Here is a 27,941-nt window from a genome sequence, read left to right on the forward strand (position 1 = left end):
CTTATTTCCCAGCCCGGATCCCGGCGGTGAGTGACAGGGAGGCAGGTCTAAGGGCCACGAAAAGAGCTGCAGATCAGCTGATTTAAGCAGTGGCTGCTCTAGGCACGCACGTGCAGGAAAGTCCCTGCTGCCGAATACGGATGGACCTTTCACCCGGAAGTGACCCAGGCAGTCACTTCCGGTTCGCATCTAAACGGGGGAAATATTAAATTAAAATAAAGAGAGCAAGGAGCAACGAAATTTGAAAATAACACCCGATTCTGGGTGAAGGAAGGCAGCAGATGCCCCCACGTAATTTTGAAGGTTCCGGGTAAGGGTCACCTATCCCGAGGTTATCAAGTGCGCAGATCTCTTTCAAAATTTAAAATTCTGGTAAAAGAAAGGTTGGGCACAGGTTTGGGTGGTCCCCTCCTCTGGTGGCCAATGGTCCCAGAATGGACTTTAATTACTGCTTCAAGGGCAAGGGGAAATGTGGAAAAGAGGATTTGCATTCAGACAATAACCAACAAGGACTAAACTTCACAATCTGGGTTAACAAACAAGCATGGGGGTAGCTTACTTATTACCGGGGTTACTATCCTAAACCAATTAAGCCTGATACATCACTTTGAATGCATATAGGGCGTTGCTCTCTGCTTCAACGGCAGGGGGAAATGTGGAAAAGAGGATTTACATTCAGACAACATCCAACAAGGCATGGATATGTGCAGTCTGGGTAAACAAGCATCGGGATAACTTGCTTGATGCAGCAGTTACTACCCTCAACCATTAAGCCTTATGCTCACCTTTGATGCATCTCCAACATTACTCTCTGCATCAATGACAGGGGATAGCAGGAAATTTGAAACAAACAGTTACCAACAAGGGCCCTGTACTTGGTGGTTGATGAAACAGATAAGTATGGGAAAATAAGTGTGGGAGCTTGCTGGGCAGACTAGATGGGCTGATTGCTCGTTTTCTGCCATCATTTCTATGTATGTTTGTTTCTATGTTTTGAACATAGAGTTATCAACATTTCCATATACTAGGCCTGGACACTCAAGGAGAGGGGGATTATTTGCATAATTTTTAGATCTTGCCAGTGAACTACCTAAACAGTGTAGCATTAAATTGACAGGTTGCCCAGAGGTTTTGGTTTACACCTCTCAGGACAATGAAGGGGGCCTCTGCTACTCACCTGCTCCTTATGTCCTATATGGCCAACTCGCAGGACTGGTGCTACCTATTTTGCTGCCCTATGCAAATGATTATTGTGCTGCCTCCACCCTCCCTTCCAAACCAGAACCAATATGGCTGCTATAGATCCCCACACAGAAACCACAATATTTCACCTTGGTCACACATGAAGAACACAGATAGGCCCTCACTAAATACAGAATAAAGAGATCATAAATAGAAACATGCAGATAAATACTGAAAGGAAACCACAACAAGCCACACTCTGTATGCAGTGCAGCAATGGAAAAAACAAACATGGAGCATTCCTCATAAAACATCAGACAAAGGCAAGAAATAGAAAACAACAATCATAATAGTAAAACCATACTAATAAAAAGAATAAATATTTCAAACAGCAGACACATCAAATAATACTCAATATTTATAACTAATAAGCATTTAAAAAAATCTCCCGCTCTCCATACTTGGGAATTTTTTATTTCCAGTCACCCTAAGTTTGTCCTGGATTATTGGAGAGAGGGGAGCTGCACAAACATTTTCCTCTCTCTCATACACACACAGGTTTATTCTCTCACACACATGCTCACATACACACTCCCTTTCTCATACACATTCTCATTCACACAGTCCCGACTCCCTCATGCTCTCTCATTCACAGACACACTTTCTCTTTCTCACACACATGCTTTCAGAGGGATGCTGGGCAAGGAGGTGGGAAAGGAGGTGGGAAAGAGGAGAACCAGGATTTACATGACAGGCAATTATCCAAGAAGCCAGGTCCAGTGGAGTGCATTGATGTGCCTTATCAGGGGGGCTAAGCGCTCAGCTGGCCAGTCATGTAATCCAAGAAGGCACTGCCCCCCCCCCCCCCCAAGTCAGCAACAAACCTCTGGGGAACAGGGAGATAAGCAGGGAAGGAGAAGACTTGGGTCTGGGCAGGGAAAAGGCCAAGGAGGAGGTATAGGCAGGGGCAGAGAGGGAAAGAGGGTCACTGCAGTACATGATGGGCCCAATATTCAAAGATATCTGGTTATCTAAGTTATCCGGACACAACTTATATGGATAAATTAGAAGGAATTTCCAGCAGCACAGCTACACTGCTGAATATGACCAGATAAGTTCTAGTTAGCCAGATAAGTTATATCCAGATAACTTATAGCAGGTCTAAGTTATTTGGTTAAATTAACCAGATAAGGCTGAATATAGGCACTTTTCCAGTTAAGATAACCCGATAAGTTGCTTCACCTCAAGCAGCCCATTGTCCGCCCCCAATATATCCGGATATCTACTTAAATGAATAAATACTTATCCGGCTAAGAGGTGGCTGCTGAACATAGTCAGATATTCAGCAGCTGCCACTTAGCCGGATAAGTCCTATCAGATTTAAAACTAGACAATTCCAAGTTGTAAAATATTTTCCTTTTTTTTTCTAAATAATTGCTGTTTACCTGCCTGGATCATCTGGTTCTTGACTGCCAGAGAAAGAGAAAATGGGTGGCCATTAGTGGAGGAAAGGGACACCAGCAGCAGTAGATGGAGAATGGAAAATGGGTGATGTGGTTGGGGAAAGCAGCCTAGAGAGGTATGAGGCTAAAGCAGCTAAAGCTAGAGTGAGACCTGATGGAGGGAGGGAGGAAGGAACAGCCTGCAGAACAACTTTGCAGAGAGCTGCAGCTGTCGGTCTGCTTGAGAGGGAGAAAGTAACAGGACAGAACCGTGCCAGGTCCCAAGCCGAAAGCAAAGCAGATTTACTGCAGCAGGAGCCTCAATTGCTGGAGGAGAGAGCCCAGAGGTGGTAGCAGCAGCGGAGACAACTTACAGACTGGAGCTCCATTCAACTTCTTAAAGTGTGCCCTCTTCCACCGTTTCGCAGGATCCGCTCTGGCGGAGAGGACAAAGACCCATGAGAAATCAGCGGATCTAGATAAGTGTATACAGCATGGAACACACAGTCTAGCTCAGGGGTCGGGAACCCATGGCTCGCGAGCCAGATATGGCTCTTTTGAGGGCTGCATCTGGCTCGCAGACAAGTGTCGCCATACTTCGCGGTTCCCCGCTGACCCAGCTGCTCCCCGGTCCTCCGCCGCCCGGGCTTAAAATGCTGTCAGCCCGGGCGGAACGCGGCAGGACAGCTGGAGTCAGCGGCACCGGCGTGCTCTCTTCTCCCCCCCCCCCCGGCCCGGAAGAGGAAGTGGAGAGCATCGGGTGCCTGCGCGGGAAGAAGAGACCACACTAGCGTGGTCTCTTCTTCCGCGCAGGCACCCGATGCTCACCACTTCCTCTTCCGGGCCGCGGGGGGGAGGAGAAGAGAGCACGCCGACTGGAGTCATCCGGGTGCCTGCGCGGGAGTCATCGGGTGTCAGCCGGGTGCCAGCGCTGGAGTCATCGGGTGCCTGCGCGGGTCTTCCCGCGCAGGCACCCGATGCTCTCCACTTCCTCTTCCGGGCCGCGGGAAGAAGAGAGCACGCCGGTGCTCTCTTCTTCCCGCGGCCCGGAAGAGGAAGTGGAGAGCATCGGGTGCCTGCGCGGGAAGACCCGCGCAGGCACGCTAGTGTCCGACGGGAAGAAGACTGCAGCGCGGCTCGGAGGAAAATGAAAATCTTCAACCGCGGCCGATGGGACTCCGCCTTCGCCTCCGCGAGGGCTGAAAATGAAGGAGGTTAGCGTTGGGAGGTGGCTGCTGCTGCCGCGAGTTCCCGTGGGGGGGGGGGGGGGAGAGAGAGTGAATGAATGAGCGAGCAAGCATGTGTGTTTGAGATCCTGTGTGTGTGAGTGAGAGATTGCATGTATGTGAATGATTGAGAGCCTGTATATGTGAAAGAGAGTATGTCTGTGATTGAGATCCTGCCTGTGAGAGAGAGAGCATGAATGTAAGTTTACCATTGGGAACCTGTATGTGTAAGTTTGTAATTGAAAACCTGTTTGTTTGAAAGAGTATGTGTGTATGATTGAGATCCTTTGTGTATGAGAGAGATCATGTGTATGTATGATTAAGAGCCTGTGTGTATAAGTAAGAGAGAGATCATGTGTGTCTGTGTCCGATTGACAGCTGGTTTAGGTGATGGAGCATGTGAGTATGTGATTGAGAGCCTGTGTTTAAATGAGAGAGAGAGACCATGTGTGTCTGTGTGATTGAGAGCTGATTTAGGTGAGGGAGCATGTGAGTATGTGATTGAGAGCCTGTGTTTAAATGAGAGAGAGACCATGTGTGTATGTGTGTGATTGAGAGCTGATTTAGGTGAGGGAGCATGTGAGTATGTGATTGAGAGCCTGTGTGTAAATGAGAGAAAGAGAGGACATGTTTGTAAGCATGTGAATGAGAGTCTGTGTGTGAGAGACAAAGACAGCATGTATTTATGTGATTGAAAGCCTGTGTGTGTGTAAGCGTGAAAAGATAGACAGCATGTGTGTAAATGTGTAATTAAGAGCCTATATAAGTGAGAGAGAAAAAACATTTGTATATGTGAGTGACTGAGAGCATGTGTGTATAGGTGTGTCATTGAGAGCCAGTGTGAGAGAGAGCGCTGGTATGTGACTGAGAGAGGAGAAAGTTCCAAGCAAACCACCCCACCTCCTGCTAATTCAGAACAATCTCAGGACACCTGGATATCAAACGTTCCCAGGTATGCAGAGCAAAAAAAATTTTGTATTCTTATTATTTTTCATTACTGGATCTTTGTGTCTGCTATTTTGAAATATTTTGTTGGTATCTGGAAATGTTTTATATGAGTTTTAATTATTGGATATTCCACTCATCAGCTGTTTCGAAATATGTTTCTTTTTGTTAGTACAGTTTTACTGCTGATGATTTTATATTTCTTGATTTGTTTTATAAGGATGTGTGATGTTTCTTTTTTCCTTGTTACACTGCATACAGAGACTCTGGCTTGTTGCAGTTTCCAATTCAGTTTTTGTCTGCATGCTTCTTGTTATGCGTTTTGGTCTCTTTATTCTATGTTAGGTGAGGGACAGCACGTGATTCAGGTGAGGTTTTCTGCTGGCGTGTAGTTTCTGTGTAGGACTCTATAGCAGCCTGACTTGGTCCGTTTTCCTAATAGGAGATGTATTGGTGTCTTAAGGCCTGGTGTAATATTTTCAGAGACTTATTGTACTTTAAAAGTGTGATCTTACATAAAATGCACACATTTACTTGTATTTAGTTTTAAACATATTGTATGGCTCTCATGGAATTACATTTTAAAATATGTGGCGTTTATGGCTCTCTCAGCCAAAAAGGTTCCTGACCCCTGTCTAGCTAGACCAATGAATCAGAGCTGAGATACTACTACAGCCGGAAACAGTATACAAGAGAGAGAGAGACTGAGATAGCACCCACTAGTTCTATGCAATAACACCAAAAAGGAGAGGGGGAACACATACAGTGTGGTGCAGAATTCACAAACAAAAGAGACAAGAGTTGCTTGCATGGTTAAGGAAAAAAATCAAGAGAAACAGACAGGCAGGAGAATACACAGTTTAATACTTACCATCTACCTAAGAAACAGCTGTATTGCACAGCACCTGGAAAACAAACGGTGGACACAAAGACTCAAATTCTTTAAAGGTTTAGTAGTCCACCAAGTACTTTTAGAGAAAGTAAAGTTTCTTTCAGCAACAAGTACTTATCTGATGAGTACACCAACTAGTTGAAAGAACTGGTTCTTTTCTTAGGTTTATATTATCTATACAAGCAGAAGAGAAAAGTGTTAAACACTGATGACGTTGTTAATGCAAATTCGTTGTGCAAATATTTGCAGGCTGTTAAAAACAAATACAACTGAACATACATTTAATGCAACCGTATCCTATCTAATTATTGTTTGCAAGACTGTCTTCTCTCTCTATCCCTGGGAGAATGCTTGAATGGGTTTGTCTCCTATTTTCCTTTAAGACCCAGTCAGAAGAAGAGCAACATTTTTCTCTACCAGTTTTTACTTTGGGTAACATCTTACAGTGAATCACTCCTTACCAGCAGAGAACCCATTACTTAATATTGGCACGGTACCACTGAAGCGAGAGATTCATTACCCCAAAGTGTCCAGTTGGTTAGACCGGTATGAGTTTGTGCAGATTGCTTTTTTTACTTTATATTGCGTGGCATTTATGTTTGTGTATGTTTCATTCTACCTTTTGTTGAACATACTATAAGAATTGCCATACTGGGTCAGACCAGGAAACATCCTGGAAACAGGGTGCTGGGCTTGATGGACTCTTGGTCTGACCCAGTATGGCATGTTCTTATGTTCTTATGACCAATCTATCAAGCCCAGCAACCTGTGTCCAACAGTGGTCAATCCAGGTCACAAGTACCTGGCAAGTACCCAAACATTAAATTGATCCCAAGCTACTATTCTTTATTGTGAATAAAACGGAAAATGTCATAATTCCTCTGTATCGCTCCATGGTGAGACCGCACCTTGAATACTGTGTACAATTCTGGTCGCCGCATTTCAAAGAAGATATAGTTGCGATGGGGAAGGTACAGAGAAGGGCGACCAAAATGATAAAGGGGATGGAACAGCTCCCCTATGAGGAATGGCTGAAGAGGTTAGGGCTGTTCAGCTTGGTAAAGAGACGGCTGAGGGGGGGGGGGATATGACAGAGGTGTTTAAAATCATGAGAGGTCTAGAATGGGTAAATGTGAATCGGTTATTTACTCTTTCAGATAATAGAAGGATAATAATCTAAGGGACCCTCCATGCAGTTAGCATGTAGCAAATTTAAAACTAATTGGTGAAAGTTCTTTTTCACTCAATGCACAATTAACCTCTGGAATTTGATGCCAGGGGATGTGGTTAGTGCAGTTAGTGTAGCTGGGTTCAAAAAATGTTTTGGATAAGTTCTTGGAGAAGACTATTACCTGCTATTAATCAAGTTGATTAAGAAAATAGCCACTGCTATTAATTGCATCAGTAGCATGGGTTATACTTGGTTTTTGGGTACTTGCCACCTACTTGTGGCCTGAATTGGCCACTGTTGGAAACAGGATGCTGGGCTTTATGGACCCTTGGTCTGACCCAGTATGGCAATTTCTTATTGATTAATATGTGTTCTGTATTTGGAGGGCTGATCTGGTTTGGTTATAAAAAAAAATAGTAATTTTTCTGCTCGGGCACATGCCCCAACCTACCATCCAAAAGTCTGTATTAAATGTCTTTCGGTGGGGCTCAAGGTGGAGCAAGCTTGCCCTTTGAAGGTTGTAAAAGCGGGAGCCGGTTCCCCGCTTAGGTACCGATCGCGTTCGCAGCGGGGAGCTGGCTCAGCGCCGGGCCGAAGACAGCCGGCGCCGGTCACCTGACGCTGAGTGGCTGCGGATGCGGCGCCAGCCTTCTCCGGCTCCCCGCCCCTGGGCTGCGCTGGGCGCCGGCGGAAGCTGGGGAGGAGGGGGTGGGGCTCGGCGCGTCCCGTCATCGGGCTCACGCCGCCGGCCGAGGGTGAGCGGAGCTGGGGCGCCGGCGGGAGGAGAGGCGCGGGCGGCGGCAGCAGCAGGGGGCATGCCCGGCGTGCCATGGTGCTGAACGCGGCGCTGAAGCTGCTGCAGAGACAGACGTACACGTGCTTGTCGCACCGCCATGGCCTCTACCTCTGCTTCGGCGGCATGCTGCTGCTCGTCGTGTCGGCGCTGCAGTTCGGAGAGGTCAGTGCCGCTCCCTTCCCTGCGGGGGGGAGGGACGCAGTAAGGCCGGTGGGTGATCAGCGGTCCCCCACCCATGCTTTCCCTCCCTGTGCACAGCAGCGGGCAGCCAGCAGTGATCTGCGCTGAGCAGATTAGCTGCCTCTCCCGGTGCTGAGGTTCCCCCGGGAGAGGCAGCTCCCCATTCCCGCAGACTCCTCTGCTTCCTCTGTTTTGTCGGAAACGTTGTTGCCGGCTGAAGTGCTTGACTGTATCACCTGGGACCGGTGTCAAACTGTTTGATACATGATTACCCCTTGCATATGTATTTTTTTGTTGCTGGCTCTAGTTTGGTTGTTTGCAGCTCCCGTTGTTTGTTTCGTCTTCCATCCTATTATTAATTTCAGGCACTTGAAACGCTTGAAGTTTAGGGGGTTGTGAATATTCCTTAATCCTTATTCCATGCATGCCATGACACGATTTCCACTCCCACTAGTGGAGCGAGACTCTTTGTAGAGATGAGTCCAAAAAAATGCAATCAGTTTAACGGTGGTATCCTTCCCCCCCCAACAATCTGAATGTTCACTGGTGAAATGAATTTTGGGATCTCAATTGCAGATTCATACAAATGGAAGACTTTGCCATTTGTTATCCAGTTTCCTGGGTTCCAGAGTTGTACTTAGCAGGTGAGCAAGTTGCCTGGACTGCAAAAGTTTAGGGATGGATGCAAGTCTTAAGGTTAAAAAAAAATGTAGCTTGATAAGGAAATAAAATGCACCATCCGTTAAGTAAACAGACAGCATGGAAAAGGGAATGGTTTGCCTATTAGGTTTATAGTGACCACACTACCAAACTCTTCTATGCACAGGAGTTTATGTGCATTTCAAAAGGCAGAGCAGTTGGACCTCCTCAGTTGTCTTTCTTCACATAACCATTGTTTTGTTAGCTCTACATCTTCCTCCTCCCCCCCCCCCCCCCAACTCCACAACTGCTAGTGAAATGACAGAATTCAGATGATGGCCCATGTCAGTCTCTCAGGCCGATACAATAAAGCGCGGGAGAATGGGTGCTCCGTGTTGAGTGCCTACTCTCCCAACACATGCCCAGCCACCTCTCCTGGGCGTGCAGTCCTGTACTTAAATGATGGGTCATGCTAAAAAGGAGGCGCTAGGGACAATAGCGCGTCCCTAGTGCCTCCTTATTAGTAGAAACCTGGAAACCCAGGAGAGGTGGCTGGCAGCGGGTTCAGGAAACCGACGCTCAGTTTTACGAGTGACTGTTTTCTAAACCGGTTGCCAGTAAAATGGAGTGACCGTTTTCCTAACCTGACCGGCCGGCACATTTCAAAAACATTTTTTGGTTCTTCTGACTTAATATCGCTAGGATATTAAGTCGGAGGGTGTACAGAAAAGCAGTATTTTCTGCTTTTTTTGGGCTGCTCGGCCGAGCGCACTTTACTGTATCCGCCCGACTGTGAGCAAAAGTCAGGAAATCAATCATAGCTGCCCTGTATCACTTTTTTTTTTTTTTGTAATCATTCATAATAAGTGAGGTCTTTTTATTTTGTGGAAAAATTTCCCAGTAACCAACTGGAGGGTGGTCCAGTTGTAGTTCCATTCTAGCCTAAAACAAGGTAAGAGGTATGTCAGCCAGTTCCGCAGTTTGATTAGCAACATGCCCCAAGTGCTTTGTAATGAGAGACATCAGACCAGAGCCATTAACTGGAGGTGGGTGAGAGATGCAGCTGGCCTGGACTCAAAAGAAAATGTGGGTCAGCAGCAGATGAAAAACCAGGAAGAGTGGCACCCTCCTACTATCCAGGTTGCAGAGATTTGGGAGAAAGCAGAAAAAAAATACTGGGGATCAGTGGAGAGAGAGAGAAAACAGCAAGGAAGCAAAAATATGCCTACCTGCTGGGGGCACTAAAACGCCTGCTTGCATGGCTCTACATTGGAGTACACTGGGGCACCTACAGTCTTGCTCATACAGTCTGGTTTACCAAAGGTTTCTCTCAGGCATGAAGTGAATGAAAACTCTTGTTAAACCGGTCCCAAGACTAGTGTAAACGAGTGCGTAAGTAATGACTGAAGGCCTGTCCTGGGCTATACAAAGAAAAATGTGTGCGTTTATTGGATGCATTGGTAACAGACACATGCACAAAAAAAAGGGGGTTGAGTTTTGCATGAGTTTGGTGCTGCTGCTTACTAATTTCAATCATCAGGGCTTCAGCAGTAGCTCCCTTTTGGTTCTGCTGCTCACGAGTTTCAAACTTGTGCTCATTAAACCGCTTGTTTTGTGTATTAGCCCTACAAAGACATTTTAGTTGAGATCTGTGGGAGGGCTGAGAATTGAATGGAGGGGAGCTTGGAGAAGGTTCACACAGTGCGCACACAGCATATGTGGCTGCAAAAACAAACCCAAGGAAGCTCACAGTGGATTGTAACAGTTCTTCCTGCATGACAAAGATCACGTGGAAGTCTTATCAGTCACCCACCAACTCATTATCTGCAAAGTGTTAGTTGGAATTTAGTGATTGTTCAGCAGCTATGCTGGAACTGGAGAATAATTTGAAAGTGACTAAGGATACATTTTTGGAGCATGTAGAATAACTACCATATCTTGTCACAATACTTGTTTTGAGCTTTTCTACTTTTAGTGTTTTACCCTAACTGGCATAAAAGTAAACTGGATTTGTTGTTTGCATATTTATTTATTTATTTATTTATTTATTTATTTATTTATTTATTTAAGGTTTTTCTATACCGGCATTCATGAAAGCGTTCACATCATGCCGGTTTACATGAAACAGGGGTGTGAAGAACAAACCAAGAACATAACTAAACGTGATGAAGAGATGCAGTTACAATTAACAGGGGCTGTAAACTGGGAGGAGGAAAAATAGAGAGAGAAAGAGGAGGTTAATTATATACAATAGTACAGTATATATACATAATCCGAAATATATAGTTGCTGAGTGGAGTCTTTAATGGTTGGCGTGTTAAGTGGAGTTCGGGAAGGCTTGCCTAAACAGCCATGTCTTAAGTCTTTTCCTAAAAGTTAGGAGGCATGGCTCATTTCTGAGATCTGGTGGGATAGTGTTCCATAATTGTGGGCCTGCTGTGGAGAAGGCTCGGTGTCTTAAGGTACTGTGGTTAGTGGTTTTGGTAGGTGGAACAATGAGGCATCCTTTGTAAGCTTCTCTGGTCGGTCTTGTGGATATGTGTGGACGTAAAGGAATTTGTAGGTCAATTGTAGTGTGATGGTGAATGATTTGTATATTAAGGTGATAGATTTGTAATTACTCTGAAATGAATTGGTAACCAGTGGAGGTCTTTTAGGACTGGGGAGATATGGTCTCTCTTCCTGGTGTTAGTTAGTAGTCTGGCTGCTGCATTTTGGACCATTTGGAGCGGTTTGGTGTAGGAGGAGGGGAGGCCAAGAAACGTAGAGTTACAATAGTCTAATTTGGAGAATATGAGAGCTTGGAGGATGGTTCTGAAGTCTTTGGTGTGGAAGAGGGGTCTTATCCTTTTAAAACATGCAGCTTATAGAAGCAGTCTTTGGTTGTTTTGTTTATGTGGGCTTTGAAGTTTAGTTTATTGTCAATTAGAACACCTAGATCTCTTACTTGAGTAGTTTGTAGGTTGGTTGGAAGACAAGTTGAAGGATTGTTGTTCTCCGGAGAAATGAGTAATAGTTCTGTTTTATTGGAGTTAAGTACCAGATTTAGGCTGTTGAGGAGGTTTTTGATTTCTTGATGACAGGACTCCCAGAAATCAAGTGTTTTTGAGTAAGATTCTTTGATGGGGATCAGTATTTGTATGTCGTCTGCATAAAGAAAGTGATTTAAGTTGAGGTTGGTGAGGAGTTGACAAAGAGGCATGAGGTAAATATTAAAGAGTGTAGGGGATAAAGAGGAGCCTTGAGGGACTCCAATGGTCGAGTCGAAACGTGATGATTCTTTATTTTGGATTTTAACTTTATAACCTCTGTTAGTGAGAAACGATTTGAACCAGGAGAGCGCCAATCCAGAAATTCCTATTGTAGATAATTGGTTTAAGAGAATAGAATGATTGACGGTATCAAAGGCTGCTGAAAGATCTAGAAGGACCAATATGAAGGATTGTCCTTTGTCTATGCCAAGAGTAAGGAGGTCTGTGAGGGAGGTGAGGAGGGATTCTGTGCCTAGGTTCTTGCGGAATCCATATTGCGAGGCGTATAGCAGTTTGTTATCTTCAATGTAGTCTGATAATTGGGAATTCACCAGCCTTTCCATAATCTTGGCAATGAAAGGAAGATTGGCTATAGGTCGGTAATTGTTAGGGTCATTTGGTTCCAAGTTTGGTTTTTTTAAGAGTGGTTTGAGAGAGGCCTGTTTGAGGTCTTCAGGGAAGGCACCTTGAGAGAGTGAACAGTTGATGATGTCTGCCAGTGTTTTGGATATAGTGTCTGGGATTGAAAGAAGAAGTTTGGTAGGGATATGGTCCGCTGGGTGCGAAGAAGGTTTCATTCTTCTAAGGATAGTTTGGATTTCGGCAGCTGTGGTAGGTTCAAAGAATTCGAGGTGATTGTTTTTGATGGGAGGCAGTAGAGATGATGGAAGGGGGGCGATTTTGGAAGGAAGTTGAGTCAGAAGATTCGTGATTTTATTTTGAAAAAATAGTGCAAGTTCTTCAGCTTTAGATTGAGCTTGGTTACTAGGGCACTCTGGAGAGGGTATTTGGGTGAGGGTGGATACATAGTTGAATAGGGCTTTGGCGTCGAAGACCAAGTTGTGGATTTTAGAAGCATAAAAGTCTCTCTTTGATTTGTATGTGGAGGCCTTGTACTGATGAAGCGTGAATTTGTAAGTTGAGAGTGTGTTGGCGTTTGGGGTTTTTCTCCAGTTGGATTCCTTTTGTCTTAAATTTTGTTTGAGCCTTCTGAGTTCATTTATTTATTATAATAATAATTATTATAATAATAATTATTATAATTAATATATTATTATAATTATTATAATTAATTAATTATAATTATAATTATTATTATAATAATTATTATAATTATTATTATTATTATAATTTTGTTTGAGCCTTCTGAGTTATTTATTTATTATATCTACTGATCTCTGAAAAATACATAGCAGCTATGTTTCTATGTAAACATAGATGTAGTATTTGCTCTGCTATATGTCAGGGGTGGCCAACTCCAGTCCTCTGGAGCTCCAGGTGGATCTGGTTTACAGGATATCCACCCTGAATATTCATGATAACTATGTATGCACTGCCTCCATTGTATGCAAATATAATTCAAGCATATGCATTGTGGGTATCCTGAAAATCAGGCCTGTTGGTGGCTCCTGAGGGACTGGAGTTGGCCACCCCTGCTCTGTGTGTATATATGCATATGAGAGAATCTGTATCGGTGGTATTCACTCCCATCCCTCTAGGGTCACCAGCAGGTTGGGTTTTCAGAATATCCTAAATGAATATGCATGAGAGAGATTTGCAAGTACACTGCCTCCATTGGATGCAAATCTCTCTCATGCATATCCCTTAGGGATATCCTGAAAACCCAACCTGTTGGTGATCCATGAGGGCTGGAAGTGAATACCTCTTGTCTATATGCATGTGTGATTTCCACCCCCCCCCCCCCAAGATTAGAAAGTGTATGTTTGTACATATATATTGTATAATTCTAATGTTTATGTATATATTTCTATTATTGGGTTATACTGCCTAAGCTCTGCATATTACTATTTGACTTTTTATGTAGAATCACTTCTCCTTTCTGGAGGTGTGTGTGGTGCTACATGTTCGCCCTGTTTACCTGCAGGAGCAGCATTTCAATTTAGCTGACACATGGGTTAGCCAGGTTGTCCTTCGTCTTTCATTCAACTTAATGTTGAATTCTCATGATGGGTATCGGCTCTTTTTTGCAGTAAATTAAGTGCATTCTTAGTGCATCTAGGGACGTTGTTTGGGAATGACACTAGGCAATTATGCCATCTATCAGCTGCCAAATGAAATTGATTGATTATACAAACCTTATAGATACACGGATCTGACACTGGAAGCATAAGATAATGTTTTCTGTTGGTTATTCTCAAACGTACCTGAAGCTGCTGAATGTAACTGCAGCAAACACTGAAAGCTATCTTTTTTTTTCAAAATCTGACTTTTGTTCATTTCCCCTTCTCTATTGTGGGATAAATCATGTAGGGCTGATTCATGTGCCCTAAATTCAGGGTGAGTAGAAGTAAAACATTGCCTATGACAGGGCTTCCCAAACCTGTCCTGGGGACTCTACAGTCAGTTGGATTTTCAGCATGGCCACAATTAATATCAAAGAGATGAATTTGCATATGTGAGTCTCTCCAGTGATGCAGATCTGTCTTATGCATGTTCATTGTGGATATTCTTTAAAAAACCCAAACAGGCTATGGGGTCACCAGGCAAGATTGGGGCAGCCCTGGCTTATGTTGCCAACAGCAACATAGCGGATAGGCGATATTGACTGTCCCAGCTCCTGGTGTCTCAGAAGGAGCTGGGACAAAGTCAATATGGACCAGAAATGAGTGCCATCAAAGCCAACCTGACAGCTCCCTCTGGGATTTTGATTCATCCGTTGAGCATAATAGCACACCAAGTCCCACTTTGTGCTCTTTTGCCATACCAAATTAGACTACACTCAGGAGCTGTCCACAATATCTTTGCCAGGGTGTAAATCAGATATATGCAATGAGGTATGACTCGCACCATTTCTGTTCCTGCAGGCTAACAGATCTTACTTGCATCAGCCAAATCTCCCTCATACAAGCTGCTGAACAAACACAGGGCAGCTCCAGTAACCTTTTGCAGTTGGGGAGCGCTGTCAAGACAGCTGTAAATTTAGAAGCTTATGAACACAAATCATAAATAACGTTAGTAGTGGCATTGCAGTGGAAAACCTTTATACTCCACCCGAAATGGACAATTGTGTTTCTAAATGACCGTGCTAAGTAGACTTTAAACCAGTGGCATCTACAAAATGTCCCAGTGTTTCTTGGCCTCTTCCATTTCAGACTATGCAGATGGTGAGCATGAGAGAGGAAGGAATTTGTATTCCTGCATTGTCGTCCGTGAATACGTTTCCAAAGTAGTTTGCAAATACAGAAAAGCTGCCATTTTCCTATTGAGGGGGAAACAAGGTTTACTCCTGGGGGCAATTTTGCGCACAAAATCTTAAAATTCTGCAAACGTTATATTGGTCAAAATAACACAATTTACATGACAGTCTTTAAGTAATTACATTTTAAATTAATAGAGAAAAAAGTTATTACTTAAAGATGCAGAATTTTAATATTTTGAGCAGAATTTCCCTAGAAATTCACTGTAAGAATGTCCTTCCACTCACTCTCCCTACTCCCCTGGCTACTTTGCCCTCTCAGGCCCCAACTCCTCCACCTGCCAGTATCTCTCCCCTCCACCTCTAGGCTCAACCCCTTCCACTCTCACCAGTCCCAGGGTTTGACCCCATTCTCAGTATTGCCCCTCACATAGACTTCCTCTGTCCTTCCTTCTCTCACACATATGCTCCCTCTCTCTAATACACACACACATCCCCTCATACAGGGTCCTCTTTCTTGCATACACATCCACACAGGCTACCCATGTCTCTCTCTGACATACCCGTTCACACAGGCTTTGTCTCACACAATCCCTTCACACAGGCTAGCCCCCTCACATACACAGGATCCCTTTTTCATACACACGAGCTCACAAAGTCTCTCTCACACACACTCCTTCACAATCTCCTCATATAGGCTCCCTCTCTCTGCACCCCACACTCAAGCATTCCCCCCCCCCCCCCGCTCTCTTACCTCCCATGTTCTCTCTTAAACCCTCCTGCTCTTTCTCCCTCCTCTCCTCTCTCTCTCATACACACACATCTCTCGCTCGTGCCTTCATCTTCTCAGCATGCCGGGTCTCCTCTGCTATTTTCTGCGCAGAATTTGGCAATTCTGCGCAGGACTAGAGGTTGCAGTTAGCTTATGGGCCTGGCGGAAATGGGGCGGAATATCGGGGAAAGCTAGGATCGAGATCATGTGACTGCTCAGGCTGTGCTGTTTAGATAGCAGTGGAAGTTAGCACAATCTTCAGGTTTCACTGCTCTTTAAAGCCCTTCAGGAGCTGGTTCTATTGAAGTTACAACAGTAGTCATTCACTTTAGTCTGATGGTTGATAAAATGTCACACACAAGTTTAGCAAAAATGTTTTTGTTTTTTAGACTGCACAATAAAAATCTTTTTTTTTTTTCTTAAACTAAGACAAAATGGTCCTGTGGCCTCACTTATTCTGTGCTGTTCACCTTCTTTTTAGGTTGTCTTGGAGTGGAGTCGAGACCAGTATCACGTCCTTTTTGATTCGTACAGAGATAACATTGCCGGCAAGTCCTTTCAGAATCGGTGAGATGTTCTTTTAGGGGCTTGCCATTTAGGCAAAGGCCACTGTTGTGTGTTACTATCTAGTTGTTTTGTGCTTTTAATGGGTTCGATCAATAATTTTTTTTTATTTTTATGGAAGTTTAAAAAAAAAATGCAATTTATTTCTAAAATTCAGAATGGTATTACACGGTTCAAAAAGCAATCGTTGGGGTAACTGATTGCACATGACATGAGCTTATGCTAAGGGCTGATAAGATTGTTATCTAAACACAAAGATAAAGATTGATGAGATTATATGATAGGAAGGCTATTTATTTATTTTTATCGTTTGCACTTTCCTGTTAAGATTACATCTGGGTGCAGTGGTGACACAACAGACAGACGTGAATTAGGGAAAGAAATCTCTCAAAAGCCATTTTAGCCGGTCTGGGCCAGCCCAGGGATTCAACGGTTTTGTTGAAGGGCTGACTTAGTAAGCCCTGCATTATCACTGTGAGCTGAAATTCAGTGTACAGTTTCTTAATATGGGGGTTAAAAAAAAAAAAGTGAACTCCTGATGCAGTCAGCAAACGGTATGCCAATGTGCACAAACTCAAAAATGTGCGCTCGAGGCAGGCCACCTGCACCTTTTAAATTTGGGTGGCAGGGGGCGTATCCCTTGGACAGATTTGGGCGCATACGAGATTTTTATGTGCACACAACATTTTATGCAGAAAGCCTGCTTTGTGTGCGCAAAATTCTTTCTGCACATAAATCCCTGGTGCAGGGCCTGGTCCCAGAGCTCCTGTTTCTGCCCATAGACTAATGCTGACGCTGAATACTTTTTTTTTACTTCACTTCTAACCAGGAGTAACGTTTCCAGTGCTAAGAAAACCTGAATTAAGCCAGCGCACCCCTCTGCAATGGTGGTGGTGTGGGGGGAGGGAGTAACTAATGCCTTCATTTGTATGGGATTTCCATGCAAGGGTGCTAAGTACTACACACAGTTTTACAGGCACGTTTTATGCACGTAAAATGACTTGCTGCATTGGGAATGACGTGTGCACAAAAATTGCATGCACATCTACAGGTAAAATGCTGCCCTCTGTCCAGCGCACCTTACTACCTTGAGCCCAGAGTGTTTTTTTTTTTGCAAGAGATCTGGGTTAGCTTCAAGTCACCGAGGAGATTCACAGCCCTGGGTTAGGGGGCAGGAACGGGAGGATGTCGATGGCACCTGGGTGCCAGGCTCCAGAGGACTGCTGCTGTGAAGGCTGGGCTACACAGAAGGGGGAGGGGGCGGTATATTAAATGGGAGAAAACTCCAGGTAGGGGGGGATTGAAGGCTCATGACGTTGTTGCTCCAGTGAGGCTTGGTTCTGGCAGAATTGGAAGTCTAAAACAGCAGAAATGGCCAGGTATATAAAACAAGTCTTACTTGTTAAGGTTGCAGGCACAGTCACTGTCCTGGCAGTTACAAACCTCACAATCATATGACTGACCTTGGTTCGCCAGGGTGTTAACTGTGTTTCAGCTCTTGGTCTATTTCTAGTCATTTCCTTTCAAATAGGATGTTGATGAGTAGAGCAGGGTTTGTGGGTGGCTCAGAACGCGGAGGCTGAGGCTTTGTCATGTTTCTTGAAATGCACCGGGCGCACTGTGGTTTTGGCTTTTGATTCAGAAACAGAAGCCATGAATCCCCTTCCATGAGTATGGTCTATAATTTGATTAATTAATTCCCATACTCACAGTGACATCCCTTTTTGTTAGTGTTATATGGATTTACAGCTGAAAGTAAATGTGCTTGAAAGGCTAGGGGGATTAGAAGTGTGTTTTTAAAGGATCAGCGGCTTAGTCGATGGGCATCTGGAAATAGGAGATGGCAGTTGTGTGATTTTTATGGCAGAAATCTCTGCCAAATAAACAACACGTGAGGCCTAAAAACATAAGAACATGCCATACTGGGTCAGACCAAGGGTCCATCAAGCCCAGCATCCTGTTTCCAACAGTGGCCAATCCAGACTATAAGAACCTGGCAAGTACAAAAAACTAAGTCTATTCCATGTTACCATTGCTAGTAATAGCAGTGGCTATTTTCTAAGTCAACTTAATTAATAGTAGGTAATGGACTTCTCCTCCAAGAACTTATCCAATCCTTTTTTGAACACAGCTATGCTAACTGCACTAACCACGTCCTCTGGCAACAAATTCCAGAGTTTAATTGTGCGTTGAGTGAAAAAGAACTTTCTCCGATTAGTTTTAAATGTGCCCCATGCTAACTTCATGGAGTGCCCCCTAGTCTTTCTACTATCCGAAAGAGTAAATAACCGATTCACATCTACCCGTTCTAGACCTCTCATGATTTTAAAACACCTCTATCATATCCCCCCTCAGCTGTCTCTTCTCCAAGCTGAAAAGTCCTAACCTCTTTAGTCTTTCCTCATAGGGGAGCTGTTCAATTCCCCTTATCATTTTGGTCACCCAAAATCTGTAATTTTGATAGTTTTCTCAGGAGAATCAGTTTTATTTAATCAGAGAAACATGAACATTTGTTGCTAGGTAGTATTGAAAAGTGAATACCAGTTGTATGCAATCAGTCAGTCCTGTTCATACCCCAGATCAGTCTAGACTCCTGGGTTTTGCCTCCCTGCCAGCAGATGGAGACAGAAAAGAAAAGCTTTACTGGCATTGCTACTTAACCTAGTGTGCTACATGCAGTTCCTCAGTGTTTCTATCTTCAGCAGATATAGAGCTTTAAAACCTGCAGTCTAGAGTTTAAAAAAAATAGAGAGAGATGGATTTCTTTCAGGAGCTTCCTCCTAGGGGTTGTTAGGTCCCTGGTTGAAGTGGATGGGCAGGAGCTGGTTACCCTTGGTGCTGGCTCATCCCGGGACTATGAGGGGTTTCAGTTAGCTGGTGGTCCTGTTCTTTTGAACTCCCAGAGAATCCCATGGAACCAGCATCCGCTCTGCAGCATTTTGGAAAGTAATTTACTTTTGTCTGTTTCTTTTTTTTTTTTTTTGTAGTAGATAATCTGATCATTTTACATGGCAGCTTGGAGAGGGGTTCTCGATTTTGGCTGGTTCTGTGAGTGATTGGTGATCACACCAGACCCAGGTGAGAACTGGAGGTAGCTGGGGGTCCCGGCGATGACAATACTGCCGCAGCGGAAGCAGCAAATGTGGGAACGCACATGGTGCTGGCCAAGGATCGTGGCAAGGCCTGCTGCCTGTGCAGGGATACCACATATTTGTCTCATTCACGCAAATTTGTACATGTGCTGGTCTCTCTGGGGAGAGAAGGCAACTTGGCTGGTGCAGACTCCATTTTGGCACATAAAAGACCTACAAGATTGTCAGATCTTTTTCCCGTGAGCACGGGAATGGTGGCCATCATGAGTGCAATTGCAGTAGCACTGGAGGCTCTTATAGAGGTAAGGGATTCCCCATCTTCCTTATTGCCTACCATACAGAATCCCACGGAAAGGCTGGAAGCCTCAGAAGATGAAGAGGCCTTAATGTAGGAGAATTCTGAGGATTCTCAAGCCTTTTCCTCGGATTTTATGTTTCTTCTCCACAGAGCCTATCTGGTTAGAAAGGTAGCAGGGGAGAAGCACCCTCATATCCAGGGTCAGCTGCAAGTTGACTAAAGGCCTGCAGAAAGACAGCACAGAAAATACCTCTGTTTCGTGGTGGGGAAGGCTCACTACCAGCACAAGGTGCTGCCTTTTGGGTTGACCTCAGCTCCTCGCGTCTTCACCAAATACTTAGCGATGGTGGCTGTGTACACCTCAGGCATCTTCCTATACCTAGATGACTGGTTGATCAAGAGCGACTCCCGCACAAGGGTGATGAGCACTTTGGCCCTGTCAGTGCAGACTCTGCAATCCTTGGGGTTTGTAATCAACTACCCAAATTTTCACCTCTGCCCGTCTTCTCAGTTGGACTTTAAAGGAGCCGGGCTGAACACCACACAGGCAAAAGCGTTTCTACCCTGCGATCGGGCTCTTGCCCTCGCCTCGTTGGCAACCTTTGTGCGCAGCAGCCAGCAGGTGACTGCCCACCTTCTGCTCCGTTTGTTGGGCCACATGGCGGCTTCTGTCCATGTTACCCCTCTCGCCTGCTTGTGCATGCGGAGGGCACAATGGACCTTGTGGTCGCAGTGGCATCAGGCCTCCCAGGACCTCGAGACCTGTCTCTCAGTTACGGAACCTCTGAGGGCATCTTTGTCCTGGTGGGAAAACCTCTCCAATTTGGAGCGGGGAGTTCCCTTCCAGGCTGCCCCGCTTCAAGTGGTCCTCACCACTGACACCACTCCTCAGGGCTGGGGAGCTCACGTTGACGGCCTCCACACACAGGGTCTCTGGGCTGCTCACGAAGCCTGCTGTCAAATAAACCTTTTGGAGCTTCAGGCAATCTTACATCCTCTGGGTGTTCAGGGACTGGTTGTCGTGCAAGGAAGTCGTGATCCGGACAGACATCCAAGTTGCAATGGGATATATCAACATACAGGGAAGCACGGGGTTGTTCCTCCTCTGTCATGAGGCGGTGCAGGTGTGGTCCTGGGCTCTTTCACAGGGGATGTCGCTGCAAGCGACGTACCTGCCTGGGTCTCTGAATGTACTGGTGGACCGACTGAGACGCTCCTTTCAGCCACACGAGTGGTCCCTAAATCCGGAGGGGTCGTTCAGAATTTTTCATCAGTGGAGAACCCCCAGATGGGGATCTCTTCACCTCTCCGTACAACTACAAGGTGAGCAGCTTCTGCTCTCTCCCACCGGAGGGTGGACATCTCGCCTGCGATGCCTTCTTCCTTCACTGGGGGAAGGGTCTGCTGTACACATATCCTCCTCTCCCGCTCCTTTTGAAATGGAAAAGATTTTCCACCTGGTGTGTGGGGCATGGCTTGGATACATTCCATATGCCCCCCTTCCCAAACTGTTGGACTACTAGTGGCATCTTTCCGAGTCTGGGCTTCAAACCATCTCAGTCAGGGTCCACCTTAGCGCAGTTAGTGCATACCATTGGGGTGTCGCTGGCACACCCATATCATTGCAGCCTTTAGTGGGTCGCTTTATGAGGAGCCTGCTCCAGTTGAAGCCCACTCTTCGGCCTCCTGATGCGCTCCTGCGACCTGGAGTTCCTCATGTGGAAAGTTATATTCCTAGTGGCAATTACTTTGGCTCGTAGAGTCAGTGAGCCATACATGAGGTTTTTTCAAGATTGTGTTCGTACCTAAGGTGGTGACTGATTTCTATATCAATCAGTCCATTGTTTTACCCATCTTCTTTCCCAGCCCTCATTCCCACCCAGAGGAACGGGCTCTTCACATGTTGGACTGCAAGAGGGCCTTGGCTTGTTATTTAGAACACACAGCTGGTCACAGGCAGTCCACTCAGCTCTTTGTGTCCTTTGATAGCAGTCGGCTGGGAGTGGAGGTGGGTAAACAGTCTCTGTCCAACTGGCTGGCGGATTGCATCACCTTCTGCAATGCGCAAGTGGGCCCTCAGCCGACAGGCCAAATCAAAGCTCACTCTGTGCGGGCCATAGCGACGTTGGTGGCTCATCTGCGAGTGGTCCCTGTCATCGAAATTTGCCATGCAGGAATGGGGAGTTCCCTTCACACGTTCGCGGCCCACTACTGCTTAGACAAAGATGGTTGACAGGACAGTGCCTTCGGCCAGTCTGTCCTACGCAATCTCTTCCAGACCTGAAGCCAACTCTTCCTGCCTAGAACCCCTGATTGGGGCCAGACAGTCCCCTGCCGACCAGTGCCCGTTGGCACTTTGTTCGGTAACTGGTCGTCTCACCTGCTGCTGGATAGCCTGGAGCTTGGGATAGCCTGGAGCTTGGTATTCACCCACATGTGAGGAGTACCATTGTCCAAGGAGAAAATGCAGTTGCCTACCTGTAACAGGTGTTCTCCTAAGACAGCAAGATGTTAGTCCTCAGGAATCCCGCCCCCCACCCCATGGAGTTGGGTACTCCTTCTGGTTTGTTTTATTTTTCACTCGTATTTTTTATCTGTGTTATGAGACTGAAGGGGGACCTCGAGTGGTCACATGGATAGTGGCATGCTGGGCATGCTCAGTGTGCTGGTCGAAGCTTCTGGAAACTTTGACAAAAGTTTTCTGTGCCGGGCTCCATGTGATGATGTCACTCACATGTGAGGACTAACATCCTGCTGTCCTAAGAGAACACATGTTACAGGTAAGCAACTGCACTTTCTTCTCTGTCTCCATCTGCTGGCAGGGAGACAAAACCTAGAAGTCTACAACCAATTTTCCTATTGCAGGTATTAAGTTACTAGGACACATGGTGAATCTAGCTCCTCAACATTTTTTATTCCATATAAATTAAAAAGCAAAGTTGATTTTTAGCATACATTGCAGTCACAGATATGTAGTGTAAATTAACATCTACATCACAGACACATTTCTGAAAATAATTTTGTCAAAATTGCCAGATTAGGAATGACAAATTAGCACTTCCCAAATCCAGTCTTTGAGGAGCTTCAACATGCCTGGCTTTAGGGTTGTCCAAAATATTTAAATAATCTGGTTATTATGAGAGCAAATACACATGCACATATTTGTTCTGAATGTCTGCCGTGCTGTTGCTGTCCTGAAAACCAGTCCACATTTGGGAAGCCATGTCCTGTTTCACCCCGGGAAAGCTGCCAAAAGTAGTTGAAGGCTGAATGTGAATAAACTCTGTTTTCCTTGTACCTCGCCTACGAAGTTACCCCAGGTGTAGAGTTCTGTCTGGGTGACTGCTTAGCTTGCTGGCCTGCTTCTTATAGACAAAAGCATCCTGCACATTACAGCCTTTCCTTGTGTCATGCCGCAGGCTGTGTCTGCCGATGCCCATCGATGTGGTATACACCTGGGTGAATGGCACTGATCCCAACCTGACAAAAGAACTTCGACAAGTGCGGGAACGGATGAAGGAGGAGCAGAGGATCATGAGGTACGGGCATGCAACCCAGTGACAGGGGAAACCTGCTCTTACTCTAGCTTTGCTGCTTTCTTAGTGAATCACATTTTAAGGCGAGAAACTGTGAAGTGTGAGCATGGGGAGGGCATGATAACCTGCTTGCTGCGATCGGGATGTCTTTACTGAACCTGGGCAGTCCTGACAAAGCTGATGGTTGGTTTAATTTGATTTCTTCACCGCTTTTCATCTAAAAAAAGAAAAAAAAATTGTGCTGAAAGCGGTTTACAGTCTTAAAGCGTAGAAAAAAATTTATAACTGATGTGTAGTTGGCTGAGTAAAGGACTGTGCCGGTCGAGTTACTTTGGGTGGATTTTTGTACTTTACTGTACATTTTTAATGGATTAAGCTGTGCAAAGTGACAGGTCGATACAGTTATGCCGCGTTAGAGTGCGGCAGTGCCAGGCGCACCCTCGTTCCCCGCACGCACAGTTCTCTTCACCTACCGCTCGATACTCTCTTCAAATTGCATGCAAATCCATGCCGCGTCTGCGAAGCGTTAGGCGAAGGTTAGGCCCGCGCAACCCATTTTACTGTATAGAGCGCCTACACAGTATCCTGGGTGCGTGGGCCTAACGCTTCATGGCCACGCTAGTATCTGTCATTTCAAATGACATTTGAAATGACAGGTACCAGGAAGTGGACAGTTATGTTCTCCGATGCTCGGCAAACTTTCCCCCAGCCCCCACTCACCTGCCCTGGCCTTGTCCGGTCTCCGGTGCAGCCCCAGTCCTGTCCCCTCCTCCCGAAGCAAAAAAAACAAAAAACCGAAAAAGTAGCAAGAGAGCGAGGGAAGAGACGGGCAATCCTACGCTTGGGCCTGCAGTCCCTTGTTCTCTCCTCCTGAAGCAGGGCGCGAAAAGCAGCCTTGCTCCGGGAGGAGGGGGGGGGCAGTTTAAAGCGACGAAGCGACTTACTTTTGCAGCCCCCCCCTCCTGACATCGGCGACGACCGCGGCTCCAGCCTCCAGCTGTCAGACAGACGCATCGCCTGTGGGAAAGCGGCTCCTATGCGTGCAATTGGCTGCTCAAGACGTAACGTCACGACGTTTGGCATCACGGCATGTGACGTCACGTCTTGAGCAGCCAATTGCACGCATAGGAGCCGCTTTCCCACGTGCGATGCGTCTGTCTGACAGCTGGAGGCTGGAGGCAGGAGCCGCGGTCGTCGCCGATGTCCGGAGGGGGGGGCTGCAAAAGTAAGTCGCTTTGTCGCTTTAAACTGCCCCCCCCCTCCTCCCGGAGCAAGGCTGCTTTTCGCGCCCTGCTTCGGGAGGAGAGAACAAGGGACTGGCAGGCCCGAGCGTAGGATTGCCCGTCTCTTCCCTCGCTCTCTTGCTACTTTTTTTTCGGGTTTGTTTTTTTTTGCTTCGGGAGGAGGGGACAGGACTGGGGCTGCACCGGAGACCGGACGCGGCCAGGGCAGGTGAGCGGGGGCTGGGGGAAAGTTTGCCGCCTACCCTTACCCCTGCCTCTAACGCTGGGGTAAGGGTAGGCGGTAAGTTAGCAGGGTAAACGCGCGGCAAAACGGCAGGGTAAAAAAGCGATAGTCGGGGCGCGCGTTACTGTATGGGAGGGAATAGCTAATTCGCTCGTTTACATTTAATATACATGCCGCGGGCGGAAGGGGGCACCCGGGGATTTTAAGAGGCGGTAGGGATGAGTTAAAGGGGATAGTGTATCGCGGGAAGGGCTAACGCGGCCGGAAAGTGAGTAGAAGGCGAGTTAGGAGCAGGGTAACCGCAGCCGCACTTTACTGTATCGATCTGTATGTGATGGCAAGATTTCAAGCCTGCAGAAGTTTGGGGTTTGTTTTTTTTTTTGGTGGTAACCTATGCAAGAAGCTTTTCATGCCATTCTGTCCTGGGATTTGTTTACCAAACCTGGAAATGGTTTTGAGCAGCATGTGTGCTGTCGCATGCACGCCAACCAGCAGTGCATCGTAGCGCTTTACAGAAGCCAGCATCGCAGAAGATGGCACAGACCTGTGCGGTGCCTGCTTCATGTTCTAACCCTGTACACATGGAAATAAAGGTTAACGAGCAAAAAAAAATTAAGGTGAGCCCTTTTTTTATTGGCCTAAGGTGTCAGCATATGCATTTTGTTTGTTAACCTCTAATTTCTGTGCGTTCAAGTGGTCTAACTTGGCAGCTATGCTACTTTAACCCTGTTCAGTAATTGCAGAATTTTGCTGAAACTGAGTTCATTGCTGTGTTTCCTTATATCTTTCTTTAGAGAGAGCCTGGGGAAGAATGCAACTGAACCAACCAAGAAAAGGTAACGTAAGAAAGCAAAATTTTTATATTCTTCCAGGGGTTAATGCAGTAATGTAAATAACACAACTTAAATCAAATTTTAAGTAAGAACATGGATAAAAAAAAAATGTGATGAATTTCCTTTTTTTTTTGCACTTTCCTGTTTTTCTTTCTTTTGGAGGATCAAATTAGGCTGTTCCTTTTATTCTTTTTGGGCTCGCTGTGCAGAGAAAAATAGCAGGTTGGTGCTTTTGTGCATGAAGGTATCAGCTGTCTCCTGCTGCCAGAAGTACGAGTGGGCATATACTAATCCCAAGGAGCTAAAAGTGTATTTTCTTTTTCCTCGTAAGAACCAAAATATTAATAGCGTATACTGGAAAAGCTGACAGCAATGCTATTTTGAATCGACTAACACAACTTTGGCTAATAAACATTATACACAGCTGAGTAGGTTCTTGCTCTGAGGTTGCCCTTTAAGCCGTCAGGTTGCAAGGACTGATCCTTGCAAAGTGTTCGGCCACAGCTCAGCTTCACAACTTGAGATAAAATGTTTTTCCGAGCTGCAGATATCTGCTCTGGGCCAGAATACAGCAAAGCACTAAGCGTGAGTTTTTATCCGAATGGAGCTCATTAGCAGAGCTCTGTGCAGATTACTATCCAAAACTGTATCCTATTTCAGTGAAAGTTTGTAACTTAACATTTTATAAAAACTGCCTCTCCAATTGGAGGCTCGTATCATTTATTTATATATTTTATACAATGCTGAGCAACAAACCTAACATGTCACAATAGTAGCAAGCACACAGATATGTACACTAAACAAAGACCGTAAAGACACAATGCTAAAGAACTGCAACAAAAAGCGAATTTCTAAACTTTAACACTGATGGTGCAGAGTTGCTCACAAGGGGCCCATGTAATAAGCAGCGGTAATGCTGCCGCGGCTTTCAGCGCTTACTGTGCATGCGTTTATACGCGGGATTTCCCTCTGAAACCCTGGACAGGTATACAGTAAGGGTTTGTGCACGGGGGAAAAAACGCGTGCATGAACCCGCTTACCAATCCGTGGCTTGTTCTGCGCGAGTGCATGCTAATGGCATGCAAAGGAGACGATTATCTAATCATGGGCAATGCAGGGAGATTGGGTTAATGTGGGATTTTAGCACCTGGCTCAGGGCAGGAGTTAAGTGAAAGGCACCAGTGTGGAAACCGGTTTTTTGATGCTTTTGCAGGTCAGCCAAGTGGCAGAAGGGACTGGTAGAGAAAAGGCAGCTTCTCAGTGAGGCAGAATTGCCGATCTGCATTTCACGCTCTTTCCAGTGGTCAGAGTCTGATCATGAAGGGGTTAGATATTGCCCTACGAGTGTTCACATCAATTTCTTTTTTTTTATAATTTTTTGTTTATGCATTATAATAGTTGCATATCAAGTAATAAACTTGATTAAAGAAAATACTCGGAGATTATAAATGTTACACATGTTACCCAGTCATTTCTTATAACACAATAAGTCTTACTCTGAATTTAAGTGCAAAATAATTTTGGAGGAGCCAAATCCACGATTACAATGCAAACTAGAAATTCAATAGGAAACATTTTGTCTGTACCGTTTCCTGTTTCAAAATGTTCACAACAATTTCTGAACCACTAATTTCATTTTTTTTTTTTTTTTAAAAAAGAAAGCTTTTGCCCCAATAATCGATTGTGGGTGTTCGCATGCCAATGGGTGTCCGCGTGGGTTTTTGCGAGGATGTCTGTGCAATTTATTACATAGGTCCACGAGCGTGCATTACTGTTGCGCGTTATGGTGCACGTGTTTGGTGTTCACGGATTTCATGCGTGTATCTAATTAGCATATGCAGCCGTTGGTACATCCCACACTGCTGCTGTTTTATGCCTTGCATGTAAAAAAAAACCCAAAACAAAACCGCAGAAAAATCAACGCAGATTTCTGTTTGGGTCTTATTACATCAGCCCCTAAGAAAGGAGATGGTTCAGTAGAACACTTTCAAAGCACGGCTTGTTCCAGTTGGGTAAGAGCGACTGCATATTCTGCTGGTAGCTCACTGTGAAGACTGCAGTACCTTCATAGCCTCCTTTCATCATATCTGTCGTCAGTTGGTGTTTCCCTTTCTTAACCAAGCTTCATAAATGGAAGTAACAGAATTAGTATGTCTTATAAACCCTGGCACCCTTCAGTTTTTCATTGCCTTTTCATGGACGCCCTACGAATAGGGTGCAGGAGATTAGTCTACCTGCCCAGGAATAGTATCCCAATGATGGATGCCTTCACAGATCAGAAGAAAGTAGGGAATACAGCAGGAAAATATTAGAAGCATGTTAAATATGTCTGTTTAAGTTATGCATATACTTAATTGGAGGCAAGCCATTTAATACTAATTTCCTCTGTTTGAGAGAGAAAAAAAAAAGTTACCAGACTGAATTAATTACAGAGCTCAAATACCATTGCTGTGGCTTTTTTTTTTTCTAGGGATGTGGGCAGGGTGGTGCTTTATGTT

The 27,941-nt window shown here is 45.3% G+C and overlaps 1 protein-coding gene across 4 annotated transcripts in view; it reads left to right on the top strand.

Annotated features, from left to right (window-relative positions):
- The first annotated feature begins 291 nt into the window (after positions 1-291).
- Positions 292-27,941, top strand: part of LOC115090512 (synaptonemal complex protein 3-like) — a 189,151-nt gene continuing 161,501 nt past the window's right edge. The window contains exons 1-4 of one of the 4 annotated variants that reach the window (XM_029599706.1): positions 292-310; positions 16,135-16,220; positions 23,027-23,146; positions 25,405-25,446. In XM_029599706.1, the coding sequence (XP_029455566.1) occupies positions 23,040-23,146; positions 25,405-25,446 (149 nt within the window). In that variant the 5' untranslated portion in view covers positions 292-310; positions 16,135-16,220; positions 23,027-23,039. Of the gene's footprint in view, positions 311-7,532; positions 7,817-16,134; positions 16,221-23,026; positions 23,147-25,404; positions 25,447-27,941 lie in introns of those variants that run through there. The other 3 variants (XM_029599704.1, XM_029599705.1, XM_029599707.1) reach the window with 3 other exon arrangements.

This window comes from Rhinatrema bivittatum, chromosome 4 (assembly GCF_901001135.1).
Source record: "Rhinatrema bivittatum chromosome 4, aRhiBiv1.1, whole genome shotgun sequence".
NCBI lineage: Eukaryota > Metazoa > Chordata > Amphibia > Gymnophiona > Rhinatrematidae > Rhinatrema > Rhinatrema bivittatum.